This window comes from Sus scrofa, chromosome 10 (assembly GCF_000003025.6).
Source record: "Sus scrofa isolate TJ Tabasco breed Duroc chromosome 10, Sscrofa11.1, whole genome shotgun sequence".
Taxonomy (NCBI): Eukaryota; Metazoa; Chordata; class Mammalia; order Artiodactyla; family Suidae; genus Sus; species Sus scrofa.
This window is the reverse complement of record NC_010452.4, coordinates 56,057,432-56,079,978: the sequence shown is the minus strand read 5'-3', so window position 1 is coordinate 56,079,978 and position 22,547 is coordinate 56,057,432. Positions and strand designations below refer to the sequence as shown.

The window sequence follows — 22,547 nt, the reverse complement described above, 5'->3', positions numbered from 1 at the left end:
CAGTTGATGGCAGAGAGTTCCTTAAGACAAGTTCAAAACTTGTTTCAAGACAGGCATTCAAATCTAGTTTAAAAGAGAGAAGCCATTTAATAGCACATCCTCAGTGGAGGAAGGACTCAGAATTAGGAAATACCACCAGGTGACAGGCACCTTTAGACGCGTAGGCCAAAGCTTTTATTTTTAATTTTTCTACAAACTTTTATTAATGCCTTAGAAAAAAATTAAAGTTATCTGGACAGATAAAATGGAAATAACTTTGAAAATGATCTTTCCGTATTGTTTTGTAAATAATATACGTGACTTTGGTAGACTGATCATTTTTTTCACTTTCTTTTAGGGTGAAAATCCGATTTATAAGAGTGCGGTGACAACCGTTGTCAATCCAAAGTACGAGGGGAAGTGAGCAGTGCTGCACAGATCTCAGCACTGAATGCCAAGTAGTAACTGCAGTCACAGTGAGGTAGCTTCAGGGCAGCGTCGCCAAGGGTCGCTATGGGCAGGTTCTGAAAATGTATAATATGTATAATTTGAAATTTTTTTTATTATTTTGAAAATAATGTTATCACCAATGCCAGGGACTGACAAAAGACTTGAGACGGGATGGTTATCCTTGTCAGCTAAGGTCACATTGTGCCTTTTTGACCTTTTCCTCGTGAACTATTGAAATGCAGCTCTCATTGGATTAAGTGATATTTCTAGAGTGATTGAAAAGACAGTAGTTTAAAGTAATGAGTATGGTGAGAGTATCTGTTAGTCAGGTATTAAAACTGATTTTTAGCTTTGCAGATATGTCGGTTTTCAGTTACACAGAATCCAAAGTAAATGGTTTTCTAGCTAGTTTAGAATTGTTTTAAGTTTATTATTTTGCTATTTGCCTAATATTAGACATGACTGATGACATATCTGAGAGATGGGTATGTTGGGAGTTACTGGTGTAAAATAATGAAATATCTGATCTCTAAAGGCCATAGGAAAAGTCAGTTGGGAGGGGAAAAATGTAGCTTTAAAACCTGTGTGCCATTTTAAGAGTTACTTAATCCTGGTAACTTTTATGCCTTCTCTTTTTAAATTCAAGCCTTGGATAAAAGTATTGGGAAATTTTCTGCAAAAAAAAGTTCTTTATTTAGCGTTATTTACATAAAGGCCTTAATTTACATAGTACTTGCTAAATTCAGGACCTTTGGGTGAATTTATTTTTTTCATTTTTATTTTGTTTAAAGCCTGGTGCTTTTTATCACCTCTTCTTCTAATCATTTAATGTATTTGTTTGCAATTTGGGGTAAGACTTTTTTTTAATCAGTACTTTTTTGTTGATGTTTTAGCTGTACAGTTGCCTTTTAAATGAACATGTGAAGTTGTACTGTGGCTTATGCAACAGCTATCACTTAAGCAGTTCTTACTTTCATTTCAGTTAGTGCTGTAAGAGACCACTGTATATTTACTCCTCACTGTTTGAATTCCGTTTTTTGTTTCATACTAGTCACATTCTTATTTTAAGTGCCTTTTAATTTTAACAGTTCACTTTTTACAGTGCTGTTTACTGAAGTTATTTATTGAATAAAAATGCGTAAAATATTTAAATTGGATGTTTCGGCTCTATATATTTCGTCATTTTGTGTGCATGAATTTTTTTTTATAGCTTAAAGGGGTTGGCAGGAAAAAGTTTCTGGACAGTGGGTATTTTACTTTAGCTAAAAGAGAAGGAGTGAAGGAAGGAAGATAAAGATAAAATAAAATTTCAGACTGTCTTTGTGCCCTTTAAATAATACTGGATAAATCCTTTTCTGTCTTCCCTCCCCAGGAAGATAGGCTTCACCCCCAAATTAAGCAGAATCAACTCTTTATGAATATCATCTTAGAGCTGTTAACTAGAAGCTGGAAATTTTATTTAAGATACAGACAGCAATTTTTTTTTTTTTTTTTAATTTAGCTTTTTAGGGCTACACAGGGAGCATATGTAGGTTCCCAGGCTAGGGGTCCAATTGGAGCTACAGCTGCTGGCCACAGCAACACAGGATCTGAGCTACGTCTGCAACCTACACCACAGCTCACGGCAACACCGGATCCTTAACCCACTGAGCAGTGCCAGGGATCGAACCTGCAACCTCATGGTTCCTAGTCGGGTTCATTTCCACTGTGCCACGATGGGAAATTGTTACTTTTCTGATAAGAAAGTCTTTATTTTCGTTTGGCTATGGTTTATTTATGTTAGAAAGTATATGCATCCATAAAAAACACGTGTGTGAAGGTCATCGAAAGAAACACTGGAACATTGTTCTTGGAACATTCAACAAGTGTCATATTTGGGGGAGGGATTTGCAGTGCTGCTCCCATTTTAAAAAACTGGTCTCCTTTTTACCTATTCCACGTAAAGGTATTTTCTCTACGTTAAATTTAGTCTTTCAGTTGAAAACTGTCGTTATAAGCAAAATTACCTCGTTTGTGAACTATCCAGTGAACCTGCTTCCTTTGCCCTTCCCACCCCCACGCTGCTGCTTGGCCCAGCTCATTTTGATATACCCGAGGCTTACCCAGAGGAACTCAGTTCCATGTGTGTGCCCTAGAAGTCTGCTTTTATAATGAGATTTTGTCATAAATATCATAGGAACAAAGTTTATTTTCTGTTGTACATGATTCCCCCCGGATATGTTTTTCAGGCTGAAATAATGGTGATAACTTCTCTTTTTTTAAATTCTGGCCACACCCAGAGTATGTGGATGTGCCCCCGGGCCAGAGACTGAACCCGCACCATAGCAGCCACCCGAGGTCCTGCACTGACAACGTCAGAGCCTTAACCCACTGTGCCGCAAAGGAACTCCCTGAATTTTTTATTTTGTGTTACAATTTATAAATAGATGTTCTTTCTTCCTTTTTTTTTGTCTTTCATCATTTTTTTTTTTAGGGCCGTACCCGTGGTATATGGAGGTTCCCAGGCTGGGGGTCGAATCAGAGCTGCAGCTGCCAGCCTACACCACAGCCACGGCAACGTGGGATCCAAGCCGCGTCTGCGACCTCCACCACAGCTCACGGCAACACTGGATCCTTAACCCACTGAGCAAGGCCAGGGATTGAACCCGCATCCTTATGGATACTAGTCAGGATTGTTAACCATTGCTCCACATGGGAACTTCTTCTTTCTGACTATAGAAATCCTTTTTTTTGGGAACTGGAGGAATTGTATAGAATTTATTTCTCATGTTGACTGTAAGAGCGTTGACATTTGAATAATTAGGCTTAAAACTGGCAGTTTCAAATTATAGTGTAAGAGATTGATAATTAGCTTCAAAAGCACATAGAACTTGGTCAGTAATGTTTCCTGGCAACATCATTTTGACCTTTACTGAAGTGCTTTCTGAGAATTAGAGTCCTGGAAGAAAATAATAGTTGTAAGTTTTTTTCATTTAAACTCTGTATTGTGAAATTTTATAAAATGTTAGGTATCATGAATATGCACATGGCATATTGTGCAGTAATTAGTTCCCACACATTTTACAGTTTTCTTATTTTGCAGATAATTTTATGAATTATTTGATAAACATGCCCAGATAAGATCTTGAGTCACAAGAACAGTTCATCATATTAGTTAAAAAAAATCACTATAGTCAACTTGTTACTTGGAATTGGCTTTCTTACCCTCACTTTGCCTCCACCAGTTTGAGAGGAGAGCATTTTTTTCCCCCCTGTTTTCTTGAAAACTTAATTATTTCTGATCTAATGAGCACAAAGAAGTTCAGAAACATTATTAAGTAACTTCAGGACTCTTCTTGGGCCTACAGGGGAAATTCCCTGGCTCTTTGGACAGCTCTTATGTCCCAGGATTGTCCTGAGAATTTAAGCAGAGGTGGGAGTGGCTTTTTTTTTTTTTTTTTTTTTTTTTTGCTTTTTGCTTTTTAGGGCCGTACCCACGGCATATGGAGGTTCCCAGGCTAGGGGTCCAATCCAAACTACAGCTGAGTCTGTGACCTACACAACTCATGGCAATGCGGTATCCTTCACCCACTGAGTGAGGCCGGGGATCAGACCCGCAACCTCATGGTTCCTAGTCAGAGTCATTTCTGCTGCACCATGATGAGAACTCCTTTTTATTTTTTAATTTTTACTTATTTTTTGGGGGGGTCTTTTGAGTGATCTATGGGAACAGATTTTTAAAACAGATTTTCTGGTCCCTCCAGGCTGTTTCCATGTGGCTAACTCATTTTTCCCCATGTAGCCAGCCCCACCTCTCTCTGATTCTGATGTCCAAAGCCTGAGTTTCAGTTCCCAACCCACACGGTGTGAGCAGATGGTCAGGAAGCACAGGGCGGTAGCACTGACTGTGGAGGACTGGTTCCATTTTACCTGCTTTTTCACGCTGACTGCTGTGTTCTCCTCCAAGACTCTAGAGAGTTTCTCCTCTGACCTGGCTGATTTCCTCGCCGGTGGGGCAACTTCTCAGGGTCCTGGACCTTTCTTTCCATCTGCCTCCTTGGGGTGCAGGTCCCATTCTGCTTCCTTTCTCATCTTCTTTCTTTTCTCATACCTTTTTTCTTCATGAAGATTTTCTTGCTCTTTCAGAATCCTGAAAGATTTGCCAGAATTCAGCAGGTTTTCTGTGAATCATGGCACAGGTAGATGCATCCTCAGTGTGTTTGTGGGAGTAGGTGAGCTTCACATCCTGCTACTCCGCCATCTTCTTCAGGACCTGATGTCACGTGTTGATAACAATGTTATTGATGGTGCTTGCTGACCAAAATTATTTCTGTGTAGGAGGCCGACATTCAGGTCTCCTCCAGCAGCGACGTAACTGACAGCTCAGAAGTCATCTAAACCATCCCAGCCACACTTCCAGATCCACGAGCCCCTCTTCCTTTGTGGTTGGTGTTTCTGTCTTATCCCTGTGTTTGATAACCTGTGTGTGTTGAGTCATCATTGAATCCCTGGAAGCAGAATAGGTAGGTAACGGTAAGTATTTTTTGAACAGGTGGGTTTGTTTCCCTGAGTTATCACTACTACCTACCTGGCAGCGTTCGCAGTGACGCACGTTGCCTTCCTGCCAGTTCCTGTGGGTGAATTCTGTGCTTCAAGTCAGTCTGTCCACTTACATTGTTGGTACCAACTCTGCTGCTAAAACAAGCAGTTTCTCCCCCCTTTCCTGCATTATTGGTTTTCCTTTCTCTTCCAGGTCATTTCTGTTGGTAACAAACACACTACAGTTATCATCTCCGTTTCTGTATTTCCTTTTACATCTCAAAAGAGTTGTTTAATGCATAGCCAGTTGATTTTTAACAAGAGTGCCCAGTCGATTCAATGAAGAAAAAAGTCTTCAACAGATGGCATGGGATAACTGGATTAACATGCAAAAGAACTAAATTGGACCTTCTCTCAGAGTACATACAAAAATTCACTCAAAATGGATCAATGAGTTAAGACCTAAAAACCATAAAATTCGCAGAAGAAAACAGTAAATCTTCATGACCTCGGCTTTGGCCATGGCTTCTTAGACATGATGCCACAACATGAACAATAAAGTAATACGAGTTGGGCTTCATCAAAATTAAAGCTTGTGCATCAAAGAAAACATTAAGAAGGTGACAGGAAAGTGTTACAGACCAGGAAAAAAATGTTGTAAATTAAATATCTGATAAGGATTTAATACACAAGACGTATAAAGAACTACAACTCAAGAACAAAAGACAACCAAATTATAAATAGGCAAAGGACTCAACACTTTCTCCAGAGAAGATAACGCAAATGGCCAAGAAGCACATGAAAAGATGCTCTGCATAATTAGCCATCAGGGAAATGCAAGTCAAAAGCACAGTGAAATAACACGTCATACCTACTAGGATGGCAATAATTTAAAAAGTGGAAAAGAACAAGCGCTGGTGAGAATGTAGAGAGTTAGAACCCCGTACCTTTGTGGGTGGAAATGTAAAATGGTGTAACGGCTGTGGAAAACAGATGGTGGTTTCTGATAAGATGCCTTATGACCTAGAAAGCTTACTCATACGTTTTACTCTGAAGACTCAAAAACAGTTACTTGACCAGATACTTAGAGGCCAGTATTTACTGCAGCATTATTTACAACAACCAAAAAGAAACAACTCGTGTCCCTCAATGGATGGGTACACAAAATGTCACGTATACAGCCAATGGGATATTAGCTATGAAAGGGGAGCTCCGATACAGGCTGTGACAGGGATGAACCTTGAAAACATTAAGTGAGAAAGTCAGATATAAAAAGACAAATGGGAGTTCCCGTCGTGGCGTAGTGGTTAACGAATCCGACTAGGAACCATGAGGTTGTGGGTTCGGTCCCTGCCCTTGCTCAGGGGGTTAACGATCCGGCGCGTTGCCGTGAGCTGTGGTGTAGGTTGCAGATGCGACTCGGATCCCGCGTTGCTGTGGCTCTGGCGTAGGCCGGTGGCTACAGCTCCGATTCGACCCCTAGCCTGGGAACCTCCATGTGCCACGGGAGCGGCCCAAGAAATATCAAAAAAGACAAAAAAAAAAAAAAAAAAAAAGACAAATGTATGACTCCAATTACAGGAAACATCCTGGCTGGGCAAATTTACAGAGGCAAAATGCATGAGAGGTTACCTGGGGCTGGAAGGAATTGGAAAGAGATGTTGCTAATAGTTACAGATTGTCTATTTGCAGTGATGAAAAGTTACGGAAATAGTGATGGTTGCACAATATATAATTTTCTTTCTTTGTAACTTAAAAAATTTTTTTCTTTATTGAGATATAATCGATAGGACATTGTTCAAGTCCTCTTTTAGCAACTTTGAAATATACAATGTAGTACTAACCATAGTCCACAGGCTGTGTATTACATCACCAGAACTTCGTCTTTTATTTTTTAGGGCCGCACCCATAGCATATGGAAGCTCACAGGCCATAGGTCGAATTAGAGCTACAGCTGCTGGCCTACACCACAGCCACAGTAATGCCAGATCCGAGTGCGTCTGTGACCTACACTACAGCTCATGGCAATGCAGGATCCCAGCCCACTGAGTGAGGCCGGGGATCGAACCTGCATCCTCATGGGTACTGTTCAGGTTTGTTTCTGTGCACCACAACAGAAACCCTCAGGACTCCATCTTTTAATTGGAGGTTTGCACCCATTCATTATCTTCATCCATTTACCCCACGCGCTCCACCTCACGCCCAGCCTGTGGCAACCACCATCTGTTCTGTTTCTTTGGGTTCAGTTTTCTTTGATTTGTCTTTTGTCTTATTTCACTTAACATAATGCCCTCTAGGTTGATTTATTTTGTGGCAAGATTTCCCTATTTATGGCCAAATGCTATCCCATTGTGTATATATGCCACATTTTCTTTATCCATTTGTCTGCTGGTGGACACTTAGGTTCCATGTCTTGGCTGTTCCATGACATGCTGCAGTGAAAATAAAGGTGCACATATCTTTTCAGATTAATATTTTAGTATTTTTAGTATTTTTGGATAAATACCCAGAAGTGAAATTGCTGAATCATATAGTGGTTCAATTCTTAATTTTTTTTCCTTTTGACTGCACCCATCATGGCATAAAGAAGTTCCTGGGCCAGGGATCAGATTTGAGCTGGAGCTGTGACCTGTGCTGCAGCGGCAGCAATGCTGGATCCTTAACCCACTGCACCAGGCTTGGGCTCAAACCAGTGCCTCCATAGAGGTAAGCCAGATCATTAATCCACTGTGCCACAGCAGGAACTCCACTATTCTTAAGTTTTTGAGGAGCCTCCATACCGTTTTCATACTCGCTGTACAAACTTAAATTCCTACTAACAGTGCAGAGGTTCCCTTTCATGACACATGTTCCTACACTTATCTTCTTACCTTTTTCATAATAGTCATTCTTAACAGGTGAGAGGTAGATATCTCATTGTGGTTTTTGTTTTTTTTTCTTTTTATTGAGTTACAGTTGATAAAATACTGATTTTTGGTATATAATACAGTGATGGAGTATTTTTATACGGTATACTCCATTTAAAGTTATAAAACATGGGCTGTGTTCCCTGAGATGTACTTCATCCTGTATCTTACTTCGTACTTAGTAGTGTAACTTCTCAATCCCCTTCCACTCTGTTGCCATACCCCCACTGTCTCCCCACGGATAACCACTAGTTTGTTCTCTGTGAGTCTGTTTCTGTTGTGCTGTATTCATTGATTTATTTTTTAAATTCCACATATAAGTGAACACATACAGTATTTGTCTTGATCTGATTTCCTTCATTAAGCATAATACTCTCTCTTTCTGCCATTTGCAACAATATGGATGGACCTGGACTTTTTTTTGTGGCCAACGTGTGATCTATCCTGGGCACCGTTTCATGTGCACATGAAAAGAATATGTATTGTGTTATTTTTGGAGGTACCTATTAAGTCCAACTGATCTAATATGTCATTAAAGACCCCTGATTTTCTGCTCGGATGATCTGTCCATAGATAGGAGTGGGGTGTTCAAGTTCCCTACTGTGATTGTGCTTTTGTCAGTTTCTCCCTTTATGTCAGTTAATGTTTGCTTTATATATGTAGGTACTCCTATATTAAATGTGTATATGTTTAAGAATGCTATATTCTTTCTTGCATTGACCCCTTTATCATTATATAATGCCCTTTGTCTTTTGTTACAACCATTGAAAGCCACTTTATCTAATGACTGTTGCAAACCCAGCTTCTTTTTTTTTCCAATTGTATGAAATACCTTTTTCTACCCCCTCACTTTCACTGTCTTTAGCTCTTAAGTGAGTCTTCTGTAGGGAGACATAGATGGATCTTGTTATTCTCATCCAGTCAGTCTCCCTATATATTTTGATTGGAGCATTTAGTCCAGAGACATTTTAAGTGATTATTGATTGGTATATACTTATTGCCATTTTTCTGATTGTTTTGTAGTTCTCTGTTCTTTATTCTCTTCCCTTGTGGTTAGATGATTTTCCTTAATATTATGTTTGCATTCCTTTTTCTTGTGTATCTTATAGTTTTTGACTTGTGGTTAACATAGGATTCATAGATGTTGACCTATAACTATATCTACTTGTTTTAAACTTACAGTTATTTAAGTTCAAACACTAAGAGAATTAAAAGATCTACATTTTTACTTCCCTCCCATGTTTTTGATGTCATATTTTACATCTCATGTTTATCCTTTAACTGTTTATTGTAGTTATATTTTTGTCTTTTTATACTAGTTTATTTATACTAGTTTTTACTTAAATGGTTGATCCACAGCCTTTACTATATATTTGCCTCTACTGATAGAATTTTCCTTTCCTATAATTTCTTATTTTAGCCTTTTCTTTTTCATTAGAGAAGACTCTTTAATACTTCTTGTAAAGTCAGTTTAGTATTCGTGAACCTTCTTAGTTTTTGCTTGTCTGAGAAGCTCTTTATCTCCTTTAATTCTGAATGATTGATAAATTGCTGGATAGAGTAGGTTTTCCCCTCTCGGCACTCTAAAGTTTCTTCAGAAAAAAACCACATGATAGTTTTACATGGTTTTCGTATACATAAGTTTTTCTCTTGCTGCCTTTAAAATTCTCACTTTAACTTTGGCCATTTTAATTCTATGTCTTGGTGTGGGTGTCTTTGCATTCATCTTATTTGAGACTGTACTTTTGTACCTGGAAATCTGTTTCCTCTTTCAGGTTTGTGAGGTTTTCAGTTTATAATATCATCCAGTAAAATTCAAACCCTTCTCTTTTCCTTCTGGGACCCCTATAATGCAAATAATACAGTTGAAGCTGTTCACAGGTCCCTTAAACTATTCTTATTTTTTTAAATTTGATTTTCTTTTTGCCGTCTGACAGGGTTGATTTCCATTATTGTCTTCCAGATTCCTTATTTGTTCTTCTTTATCACCTAATTTGCTGTTAATTCCTACCGTGTTTTCTTCATTTCTTCAGCTCTGTTTTTTTTTTTTTTTTAATAATTTCTAGTTCTTCATTGAAATTCTCAATTAACAGTGATGTGTTAATCTATTCTTTCCCCAAATTCAGTTAGCATACTTATTGCTTTGAACTACCTATCAGGTAGATTATTTCTCTCTTTCATTAGGGTTTTTTCCCACAGCCTTTTTCTTATTCTTTCATTTGAAAAGTATTCTTCCATTTTTTCATTTTGTTAAGTTTTCATGTCTCTCTGAAAGTAAGGATGTCATTACCTATCCTCATCTTGACGGTGTGACCTTGTGTGAGATCATCCCTGTGTAGCCTGTATGTGCCCAGCAGATGTGCTGGGAGCCTGATCTAAAGTGAACATGGGCTGCATCTTCCCCATGGGTATGCTGGCAGCCATGACCCTAATGGGAGGTAGGGCTGGAGTTGGAGGGCTAGAGCCAAAGTCAGGTGCAAGCCAGGGTTTCTCTGTCCATCGTTGTTAATAGCTGTGTCAGATAAGGGCTCAGGAGGCCGGAGCAGGAACCCTGAGGGAGTTGGGTTTCTCCTGGTATCATGGTAGTTTCCTTGGCTAGGGTTGTGACCAGGGCCTGAGGGCTTGGGGCTGTACGTCTGTTCTGGTTTCACTTTTTCACCCAGTGTGTGTGCCTTGGTTAGAGGCTGGTTTGGGTGCAGAGGAGTTTTGTGCCCACCTCTTAGCTGGCCTGACCCCCTACCCCCTCTTGCCATGGATGGCCATACCCTCGAGCTAGCCTTGCTCCTTCCAAGTGTCTGCAGGGATACATGTTTTGATGGTGGTCGTCTCCACACTCTGGAGCTAGTTTTGCTTCTGAGTGTGTGCACCAAGGCGCCTGGCTGGCAGTGGCTGTCTCCGGCCTGTAAGAGGCAGGGCTGACATTGATGAGCTCTGGTTCCTCCAGTGTGCACACTTGTTGGCAACAGCAGGCTTTGCTTTGTGGGCAGTGCTAAGGCAAGAGGGGCTGGAAGAGTGGCCTGGTATAGGCTAGGGGACATGCTGGAGGGATCCTAGCAAGCCAGCCAGGACCCCGTAGGCAGTTTTCAATCTGCTGCCTTTGTGCTGTGATGGGAGTAAGCAGTGCTCTTGTGCACATGCTCTTCAAGAGCAGAGTCTTGGTCTCTTATACCCCCATAAGCACCAGTGGTTTTCAGAGCAGCACAGGGGGCTTTTCCCCACAGCTAGATGCCCAGGATTGAGGGTCTACCTAATAGAGGGCCACACTTCTCCCTAGGGAGTTCCCATTGCTGGTGATATCTACCTCCCCTTCTGGGTCCCCCAGCATCTGTCCAGGTCCTGACCAGATTGCTTCTCCCTGCCACTCCCCCTCAGACGACATGTGGGTCTTTCTTTACAACCGTAGTTATAGAAGGGCTGTTCTCCCAGTGTCCGGGTCATTTCCAGCAAGAGTTGCTTCCCATGTAGTTTTTGATTTGTTTGTGAAAGGAGGGTGGGCTTGCAGCCCTGTCTCACTGTGGCTTTGTTTGCATTTCCCTGATGATTAGTGATGTTGTCCACACTTTCATGTACCTGCGGTAATTTGAATTCTTTTTGAAGAAATGGCTATTCAGGTCTCAGGCCCATTTTAATTGGATTATTTCACCTGTACTTTTTTTTTTTTTTTTTTGCCATTGAGTTATTAGTTCTTTATGTATATTGGATATTAACTGCTTATCAGATATATGGTTTGCAAATTTTTCTCCCATTTCATATGTTGCATTTTCATTTTATTGTTTCTTTCACTGTGCAGAAGCTTTTTAGTTTGTTGTAGTTCCACTTACTTTTTGCTTTTATTGTTTGTACTGTAGTTGTCATATCCATTAGGTTATTATTGCCAAGACCAATGTCAAGGAGATTTCCCCCCTTTGTTTTCTTCTAGGAATTTTATGGTTTAAGGTCTTAGATTTAAGTTTTAGTCCATTTCAAGTTCACTTTTGAGTGGTGGAAATAGTTCATTTTCATTCTTTAGCCTGTGAATATGCAGTATTTTCAGCGCTATTGGAGAAATTTATCTTTTCTGTATTTAATTGACAATATATGTAATGACTTATTTCTGGGCTCTTGATTATGTTCCATTGGTCTCTGAGTCTTTGTGCCAGTATGATCTTTGGAATACTATAGCTTTGTGGTATATTTTGAAATCAGGAAGTAATGATACTTCCAGCTTTATTCTTCTTCCACAGGATGCTTTGGCTATTGAGAATCTTTTGTGGTTCCAGAAGAATTTTAGGATTTTCATTTTCTGCAGAAAATGCCATTGAAATCTTGATAGAGATTGCATTGAATCTATAGATTACTTTGGGTCGTCAGGACATTTTAACAATATTCTTTTAATCCATAAACATAAATATCTTTTATTTATGTATGTTATTTTCAGTTTCTTTCATAAAGATATTGTAGTTTTCAGTGTATGGATCTTTTACTTCCTTGTTAAATTTATTGCAAAATATTTCATGTTTTTCATGCTATTGTAAATGAGTTTCTTTAATTTTTGGGAATTTGTTGTTAATGACTAGAAATGCAACTGATTTTTATATGTTGATTTTATATATATATGTCTTGTAACTTTACTGAATTCACTTATTTTTGGATTATTTAGACTTTCTAAATATAAGATCACGTCATCTCCAAACAATTTTACGTACTCCTTTCTAATTTCAGTGCCTTCTAATTTCAGTTTTTTGCCTGATGCCTCTGGCTAGGGCTTCTAGTATGTGTTTGAATAAGAGTGGTGGGAGTGGGCATTCTTACCTTATTCCTAGGGGAAAAGAAAAGGCCACAACTATAAACAAGAAAATTTAAAAATGGAAAAGCTTACTGGTAAAGCAAACAGAATAAAGGTTTTATTCTGAAATCATCCATACACAAAGTTAGTAGCTAGTAGGGAGGTTAAAAGACAAAAGTAGTAAAGTCATACACAGAACAATCAGATGTAAAATATAATCAGTAATCATGGAGGAGGAGAGTACAAATGCAGGATATCTAAAATGATTTTGAAATTAAGAGATCAGCAATTTAAGTACATTTAAATATATACAAAAATCTCATGGTAACTGAAAAAATAATAGATACAAGAAAAAGAAAGAAATTCAAACACTAAAATTACCCATCAAATTACAGGCAGACAGAAGAAGGAGGGGGGGAAGACTTACAAAAACTAACCCTAAAATAACAGTAGGAACACACATACTGATAATTACCTTAAATGTAAAAGGACTGAATGCTCCAACCAAAAGACACAGACCACCTAATGCATACAAAAATATGACCCATATGTTTGCTGCCTACAATATACTTCTGTCAGATCTAGAGACACTTACAGATTGAAAGGGGATGGAAAAGTTATTCCATGCAAATGGAAGTTAAAGCTAAGTTGCAATAGTTAACCAAAATAGACTTTAAAATAAAGATTGGTACAAGACAAGGATACTGCAGAATGATTAAGGGATCAATCCCAGAAAAAGATACAATAATGTATGCAACTTAGATACTCAATGTATAAAGTAAATGTTAACAGATATAATAGTAGAAATTGACAGTAACAAGAAGAGTGGGGGACTTTAATACTCCACCTCTATCAAAATGTCATCTAGACAGAAAATCAGTAAGGAAACACAGGCCTTAAATGACATATTAGACCAGATGGTCTTACTTGATTATAAAGCATTCTATCCAAAAGCAGCCAAATAAACATTCTTTTCAAGTGCCTATGAAACACTCTCCAGGATAGAGCACATCCCGGGCCTTGGTGAATTTAAGAAAACTATGCTTCTTAAATTCATTTCAAGCATTCTTGAAAATGCTTGAAATCATATCAAGCATTTTTTTCCAACCACAACAACATGAGCTAGAAATAACTGCAGAAACCACAAACGTGTAAACAACCAATGGATCACTGAAGAAATCAGAGGAAAACCTATAGACAAATGAAAACATGATAATCCAACAACTATTGGATGCAATAAAAGTAGTTCTAAGATGGAAATTTACAGTGATACAAACATACCCCAGGAAACAACAATCTCAAAAAAAAACCAACCCCTATCCTTTCACTTAAATCATAAATATCAGTACAGAGATGGCATAGAGACTAAAAAAAAGAAAAGATCAAATGTAAAAGCTGGTTCTTTGAAAAGATAAAATTGATAAAAATCTCAGCCAGACTTATCAAGAAAAAAAGGGCAAGGATCCAAATCAATTAAAGACCAGAGATGAAAAGGGAGAATTTAGAACCGATGCCACAGAAATACAAAGGATCTGAGACTACTACAAGCACCTATATGCTGATAAAACAGATAACCTAGAAGAAATGGACAAATTCTTAGAAAGGTACAATCTCTGAGGACTGAACCAGAAAGAAATAGAAAATATGGACTAACCAGTAGTACTGTAATTGAACCTCAAAACTCCTGACAAGCAAAAGTCTAAGACCCCGTGGATTCTTCCACTTAGAAAAGAGTTAACACTCATCCTTCTGAAACTATTCCAAAATATTGCAGAGGAAGGGACACTTCTGAACTCATTGAGAGGCCACCATCATTCTAATACCAAAACCAGACATATCACACAAAATTATCACAGATGAACATAGGTCTAAAAATCCTCAAAAAATACTAGCATACCATCTCCAACAGTACATGAAAAGGATCACACATGATCAAGTGGGATTTATTCCAGGGATGCAAGAATTTTTCAATATCTGCAAATCAATTTGATAACCACATTAACAAATTGAAGAATAAAAAACCATATGATCATCTCAATAGACGCAGAAGAAGCTTTTTTTTTTTTTTGTCTTTTTGCTATTTCTTGGGCCGCTCCCCCGGCACATGGAGGTTCCCAGGCTAGGGGTCTAATCGGAGCTGTAGCTGCCAGCCTATGCCAGAGCCACAGCAACGCGGGATCTGAGCCGCGTCTGCAACCTATACCACAGCTCACTGCAACGTCGGATCCTTAACCCACTGAGCAAGGGCAGGGATCGAACCTGCAACCTCATGGTTCCTAGTTGGATTTGTTAACCACTGCGCCACGATGGGAACTCCCAAAAGAAGCTTTTGATAAAGTTCAACATCCATTTATGATAAAAGCTCTTCAGAAAGTGAGTGTAGAGGGAACCTACCTCAACGTAAGAAAGCTCATTTATGATAACTCCAGAGCTAACATCATTCTCAATGGTGAAAAGCTGAAAAAATTCCCACCAAGATCAGTAACAAGACAAGGATGTCCACTTTCACCATTTTTTTTTTGAAGTCCTCATCAAGTCGGTTAGACAAGGAAAAGAAATGAGTCCAAAGTGTAAAATAAGTAAAATTCTACTGTTTGTAGATGTCATGATGCCATCTCTACATAGAAAACGCTAACGATCCCACCAGAAACCTACTGTACTTCATCAGGTAATTTGGTAATGTTGCAGGATACAAAAATAATATACAGAAATATGTTCCATTTCTATACACTAACAAATACCAGAAATAAAAGTCAAGGAAACAATCCTTTTTTATCATTACATAAAAAACAAAATACCTAAATCTACCTAGGAGGCAAAAAGTTTTACTCCAAAAATTACAAGACGTTGATGAAAGAAACTGAGGATGACAGAAACAGATACAAAGATATACTGTATTCTTGGTTTCGAAGAACGAGTATTGTTAAAATGACCATACTAGCAAAGGCAATCTAGAGAGTCAGTGCAATCCCTATCAAATTATCAATGGAATTTTTCACAGAACTAGAATAAGAAATTTTAAAATTTACATGGAAACACAAAAGACCCTGAATTAGCCAAAACAATCTGGAGAAAGAACAAGGCTGGAAGAATCACCATCCCTGTCCTCAGACTATATATCAAACAATACTGGCACAAACACAGATATAGTTCAATGGAACAGTATAGAAAACCCAGAAATATGCCCACAGATTATAGTGAGTTAATATTTGACACAGAAGGGAAGAATATTTCAATGGAGAAAAGGCAATCTCTTCAAGAAGCTGTGCTTGGAAAATAGGACAGCTACATGTAAAAGAATGCAATTAGAACATTTTCTGTCATCGTATACAAAATTAAATTCAAAATGGATTAAAGACCTAAATATACAACTAGATACTATAAAAATCCTAGGAGAAAATGTAGGTAGAACACTCTTCGACATAAATACCAGCAATATTTTTTTGGATCTGACTCCTAGACTAACAGAAATAAAAACGAACAGATAGGACTTAATTAAAAGCTTTTGCACAGGATAGACAACCTGAAGAAAAAGAAAATACAACCTAAGGACTAGGGGAAAATATATGTAAATCATGTTACTGACAAAGAATTATTTCCAAATTATACAGACAGTTCATACAGTTTAATAGCAACAAACCAAACAACTCACTTTAAAAATGAGCGGATGTCCTAAATATTGCTCCAAAGAAGACACACTGATGGTCAACAGGAACATGAAAAGATGCTCAGTATCGCTAATCATTAGAGAAATCCAAAGGTATCATCACCTCGCACCCGTCAGAAAGGCCATCGTTAAAAACTCTGCAAATGAAATAGCAAATGCTGGAGAAGGTATGGAGAAAAAGGGACCCTCCCGCACTCTTGGTAGGAATATAAATTGGTGCAGGCCCTATGGAGAACAGTAGACTTACCTTACGATGCAGCAAACCCACTTCTGGATCTATATCTGGAAAAAACTAATTTGAAAAGATACATGTACCCCAGTGTTCATAGCAGCACTATTTATAACGGCCAAGACATGGAAGCAACCTAAATGTCGATACAGATGAATGGATAAAGAAAATGTGTGTGTGCACATGTCCACAGCGGAATATTGCTCAGCCAGAAAAACCAAATTATTCCATTTTCAGCAACATGCATCAACCTAGAGATTATCATAGGAATTGAAGTAATTGAAGTCAGAAAAAGACCAATATCATATGGTATCACTTATATGTGTGTAAAAATGATACAATTGACCTTATTTACAAAACGAAAATAGTCATAATAATTACAGTTACCAAAGGGATAGTGGCAGAATGATTAGGAGTTTGGGATGAACATACGCATACTACTATTTATAAAATAGTAAACAACAAGGACATACTGTACAGCACAGGGAACTATACTCAGTATCTCATAGTAACTTATAGTGGAAAAGAATATGAAAAAGTATACATATGTACATACATATACACACACATCTGTATAACAATCCCTGCTATACATAATCACTGAAATTAATGTTGTAAATTATATTTTAGAAAATAGCTACAGAAGATACAAGAAAGAGAATTAACGTACATAAATATTGAAAAAATATAATCAAAACACCAATCGAGGCAGTAAGAGAAAAAGAGCAATAAAACTGCTGTAAGTTATTTAAAAAACAAAGGGAAAACAGTAAGTGCTTCTCTATCAGTAATTACCTTAAAGGAAGAGAGATTAAATGCACCAATCCAAAGATGTAGATTACGAGCTCATTTGAGAAAAAAAAAAAAAATCCAACTATATGCTGGGTATAAGAGACTCACTTTTGTACACACAGGGGCTGCAAGCAAAAGGATGAAAAAAGATACTCCATCTAGATTAGTGTCTTCATTAGAAGAGGAGGCAAGGAGTTCCCATCGTGATGTAGTGGTTGGCGGATCTGACTAGGAACCATGAGGTTGTGGGTTCGGTCCCTGCCCTTGCTCAGTGGGTTAACGATCTGGCGTTGCCGTGAGCTGTGGTGTAGGTTGCAGATGCGGCTCGGATCCCGCGTTGCTGTGGCTCTGAAGTAGGCCAGTGGCTACAGCTCCGATTCGACCCCTAGCCTGGGAACCTCCATATGCCGCGGGAGCGGCCCAAGAAATAGCAAAAAAAAAAAAAAAAAAAAAAAAAAAGACAAGAAGAGGAGGCAAGACCAGAGCTGTCATGCTCTTTGTGCACATGTGCTAAGGAAAGGCTTATGTGGGGAGGCAGCCAGAGAGCTCCCGCCACAAGAAGTGGGCCAGAGGGAAATGTGTCTATGGGAAAATGGTCAGAAAGATGCAACACAATTAAAAATGGATTGTCGCTGTATTCTAACTCTATACCTAAGGGGTACCCGGGGGGAAAGAGGAATCCTCGCAGTGGTCAGAGTTCCAGCTGTACCTGTGCTCATCCACTTTGTGTATAAGGAGAGGCAGCCTGAGGTAAGTTTATATACTCACACACTGGCAAGGCGAATGACTTGGCTGGTTGGTTAGAAGCCTGGAAAGAAAACAAAGGGCAGAAAAATATAAGTGTAGAAGGAATCAGATGGATGGACTTATGGGTCCCACGGTGAAAAGTATCACATGTAATGCTCATCACAGAACATCCACTATGAAAGAGGCTCTTCAAACAACATAGACTGAGTGATTTTGCCAGATGAATTTCAGCTAGGTTCAGTCATCAGCCACTCTAGTGCTTCTGAGTACCATTAACAAGTATTAATTTGACAAGAATCAGAGCTCAAAAAGCAAAACAATAATAATACTACAAAAGAAACACATCTTCAGGTAGACAGAAATGTGTAATATTGGAAACAGAAAGCTAAATAAAAAATATAAATCGGTCTTCACTAAAAGTAAGAACTTCTGTTCATTAAAATATTAAGAACGAAAAATCAAGATACTGGGAATAAAATTTGGAATACACATATTTGATAAAGGATTTGTATTCAGATTATGTTAAAGACTCATACAATCAATAAAAGAGAAATAAGCATTTTGAAAAATTGGCAAAAGACCTGAAGAGCCACTTAAAGAGGAGATCTAGATGATCAATAAACAGAAAAAGTGCTCAGTGTAATTATGCAACAGGGATATGTACACTAAAACCATGACTGCAATTGTGACTTCAGCAGAATGACTGAAACAGAAAAACTGTAAAGTCAAGTATTCTGTCATAAGCATTTCCAGCAAATGTAACTTTCAGCTTGTGGGAATGTAAAAATTGTTTGACATTATCTAGTAAATTTAAACATATGCATACCTTATGGTATATCTAGATACAATACATACTTTCATGTGCTCTATTTTTTTTTTTTTTTTTTTTTTTTTTTTTTTTTGCTATTTTGGCCTACGCATATATTCCACTATCGAATCGACTGTATACTAGCCAAGACACAACCATCACCTCTCACCTACACACTCACCCGTTTCCCACCAGATGGCCCTCATTTCTATATTCATAACACTGCGACACAACTCGAGGCCTATTCTAATAGAAACACTGAGGAAATGTTCATTATATATTTATACAATGTAATACAAAACAGTGATAAAAATACAATGTATATATGTCAAATCATCACACTATATATACATATCACACACTATATATATACCATATATACACACACATATTTTTTGTTACTTATACCTCAATAATGCTGGAAAAATTAAAAGCATTCTGAAAACTAAGATTAGACAGTGACAGTCTTGACTTAAACAGTCCATCTAGCAAAGGCCTAAAGCAAAAGCATACTCAATGCAAAAAAATTAGACCGATTTGCTTTAATAGTGGCAACAAGCCAAAGATGACCTCTCTAATCACTAGTATTCAATAAAATGTAGAGCCTATAAGACAATATGAGATAAAGTGCAGGAGAAAAGGCACACTTACTTCTATATAGACAAACTATTAGAACCAGTAAAGAAGTTCAAAAGATTGCCAGATAAAAACTCTGCTAGTAAAATTCAACACATTTTAATACCAGTAATAACACACTGGAAAAAAAAAAAAATGAGAGCAACAAAAATTAAGCATTCGACTTTAACCTAACAAGGAATACACAAGAAATTCTTAAAGTCTAAAATATTAAAAGAAGAAAGAAATTGATGGAAATATGCTTCATGTTCAAGGTGCAATAACTAATGTGGTATAAAGATGCCACTTTTTTCAATATTAATCTAGGAATTTAATGCAATTTCCATACAAAATTTTTGTGGAAGAATAAAAGTCTATGAATAGCTAGGGCAATTTTTAAAATGCGTCTAAGCTTATCTTACCAGATAAAAGGTATAATACAAATAGATTTTAAAAGGTGTGATACTAGTGTAAAAACAAATATACTAGTGTAAGAAGCAAATCAGAGACCTGAAGAACATCCTGTCTCTATGGGACTTAGCAGACAATAGATGTGGCTTCATAAATCAGTCAGGAAAATGATGGTTCTTTTAGTAGATAGAACTAGAAAGAATTGCACATAATAAGAAAAATAATATTGGACCCCTGTAGTATATCACATACCAAAGTGACTTCTCATGGGTTAAAAGATCTAAACATAAAAGTAGAAGTATAAAATACAAATCAGTGTAAAAGATATCTTTGTACCTTTTCTGAGGCCCCCCCAAGCCAAATCACAATAGAAATATTAATGTATTTATTTCATTATCTAAAAACATAAAGATTTCTGATCAACTAGACAATACAGTTAATGGCATAGGTGGCAGAAAATATTGACAACATTTAAAACCAATAAGTGATAAATATCTCAACTATGTAACACAAATAGAAAATCAAACCCTTAGAATGGATTCCCTAAATTGCTAAAAATGTATATGGATAAAAATATGTATGAAAGGAAACTGTTGCTTAAGGATGATGATAATGATTAGAAAAATACAGTTTGGAATAATGAAATACCACTTTAGGCTCACCTGATTAGGACAAATTAGAAAGCCTAGTAACATCGGGTGTCAGTGAGTGGTGGGCTGACAGGAGCCTTCATGCACCGCCACTGGAAGTGCAACTCGTACGGCTGCTTTGGAGCAGCTGGGCAGAACATCGGGAAAACACGTTATACCCCGGCTGGCGCAATCTCACTCTTGGGGGCATTCGCCCTGCAGACATGGAAAAGGCATGTGGTTACAATTAACTGGATCCCATCACCAGGGAACTGGATGGCTAGAGCATTAGAATGTGATGCGTCAGTGAGAAGCGATGGCTCAGATATACACGCACCTGTGGAGCAGGGCTGAGAAATATGGTTGCCGAAAAGAAAAATGAGATCTACGGCAGCATCACGCTATTTACGCAAATCCGCCAGCGGCACGCCAGCCCTCGGAGGTGAGGAAGCTGTGAGTTCACCTTGAGGGAGCAGGTTGACCCCTACAAACAGCTCAGGGGGAGCTGGGGCAGTCTCACCCCATAGCCCAGCACAAGGGTCACTGCGGCTGAAGCCGTACGCCTTGCCAAGGCTTATCCCAGGCATGCAGGTAGCTGGACAGGTAACAGCTCTTGGTGTCACCCGCTGAGAGAAGTCACTGGGCCTCGTCTGGCCTGGGTGGGTTCTGCTGTCTGGTGGGCCCTTGTGAAGCCATTCCAGGCCCTGCTCACTACAGCTAATGGTGAGTTCATCACACAGTTTAAGGTGTGTGCCCATGGTGGCACTGATGCGATGAAAAGGGCATTCAAGAGGGCAGATGGGTCTTCATCAGGGAACTCACACTTGCCATTTTTTCTGCGAAATGCGCACGCTTCACCGGGAGCTGTGTGGTACGCGGGCAGGATACATGCATAGTGATTTCCTCCTCAGCCTTTGATCTGCTCTGTGACCCAGGGCCTAGAGCCTCGTTTAGTTTCTTTTTCCTTTTTAGAGCCGCATTCAGGGCATGTGGAAGTTCCTGTGCTAGGTGTCGAATCAGCTGCAGCTGCTGGTCCACCCCATAGCCACAGCAACGCTGGATCCTTAACCCCCTGCGCGAGGCCAGGGATGGAACCTGCATCCTCATGGATACGAGTTGGGTGTGCTATCGCTGAGCCACAATGGGAACTCCTACGCCTCATTTCTTGGCTGAAATGATTTCATAGAAGCTATTCTGCCAGGTTGCTGCCTCGAGGACAGTGAAACCGCACCTGATACAGCTCAGTGTCTGGCATGGGTCAGAGGGTTTATTTGAAAAGCACACCTTGGGTTTACATGCTGCCACCTCACCTCATGCATCCTCTGGTCTTAGGGGTTCATCTGAGTTTTCCTCCCCTCCTTAAAATGTGAACATAAAGGCACCTTGTGAACTAGATGATGCCCAGGAGCTCTCCAGAACACACAGCGGTCCTTGGGATGGGCACTTCCTGTTTATTGCTTCAGAGGCAGTGCAGCTGTAGCACCAGCCCTGGCACCTGCAGAGCCGGGGCAGAGAGCGCGTCCTGTTCCCGTTCCCTTCACCTGCTCCCCCCTCCCCACGGTCCGCAAGCAAGCAGGTGGTGAACATCCCGTCCTTCATTGTCCGCCTGGACTCCCAGCAGCACCTCTCCCTCTGCTCTCTGGGCGGGGGGTGGCCGCCCAGGCCGCGTGAAGAGGAAGAAGGCCAAGAAGGGCCAGGGTGGGGCTGGAGCCGCGATGACGAGGATTAAGCCCACCGCTCCTGACTGGTCGGGTGTCTAGTTTTCCAGCCAGATACTAAAACAAGATCAACACTTTGGAATAAATAAATATCAATAAATAAAACACACAAAACAAATACATGATATACTTCTCAAACATCAAACTTAGTTGAGGACACATTAAATACATTAGAGCTAATATCTGTAGCTGGGTAGTGGAGGAGAGGGAAAAGAATACAGATGAATGTGATGATGTAAAAAAATGTGTGAGGAGTTCCCGTGGTGGCACAGTGCTTGGCGAATCCAACTAGGAACCGTGAGGTTGCGGGTTC

At 39.1% G+C, this 22,547-nt stretch overlaps 1 protein-coding gene and 2 long non-coding RNA genes across 5 annotated transcripts in view; 1 reads left to right on the top strand and 2 right to left on the bottom strand.

The window, feature by feature from the left end:
• The window catches only part of ITGB1 (integrin subunit beta 1), a 52,216-nt gene extending 50,630 nt beyond the window's left edge, over window positions 1–1,586 (top strand). The window contains exon 17 of one of the 2 annotated variants that reach the window (XM_013980285.2): window positions 338–1,586. Coding sequence is in view for 1 of the 2 variants with exons in the window: in NM_213968.1 (NP_999133.1) it covers window positions 338–403 (66 nt within the window). In the remaining variant the exon portion in view is untranslated. 2 annotated transcript variants of the gene reach the window in all.
• Window positions 2,894–16,659, bottom strand: LOC102161032. 2 transcript variants are annotated; one of them, XR_002336395.1, is made up of 4 exons: window positions 16,533–16,640; window positions 16,271–16,422; window positions 4,997–5,168; window positions 2,894–4,916 (listed from the first exon to the last, which is right to left on the bottom strand). It is a non-coding gene; the product is annotated as an uncharacterized LOC102161032 (long non-coding RNA). The 2 variants fall into 2 exon arrangements; XR_305962.3 differs by having other exon boundaries at window positions 16,271–16,659.
• Window positions 17,746–22,547, bottom strand: LOC106505183. Its single transcript, XR_001299338.2, has 3 exons — window positions 21,899–22,547; window positions 20,550–20,732; window positions 17,746–18,114 (listed from the first exon to the last, which is right to left on the bottom strand). It is a non-coding gene; the product is annotated as an uncharacterized LOC106505183 (long non-coding RNA).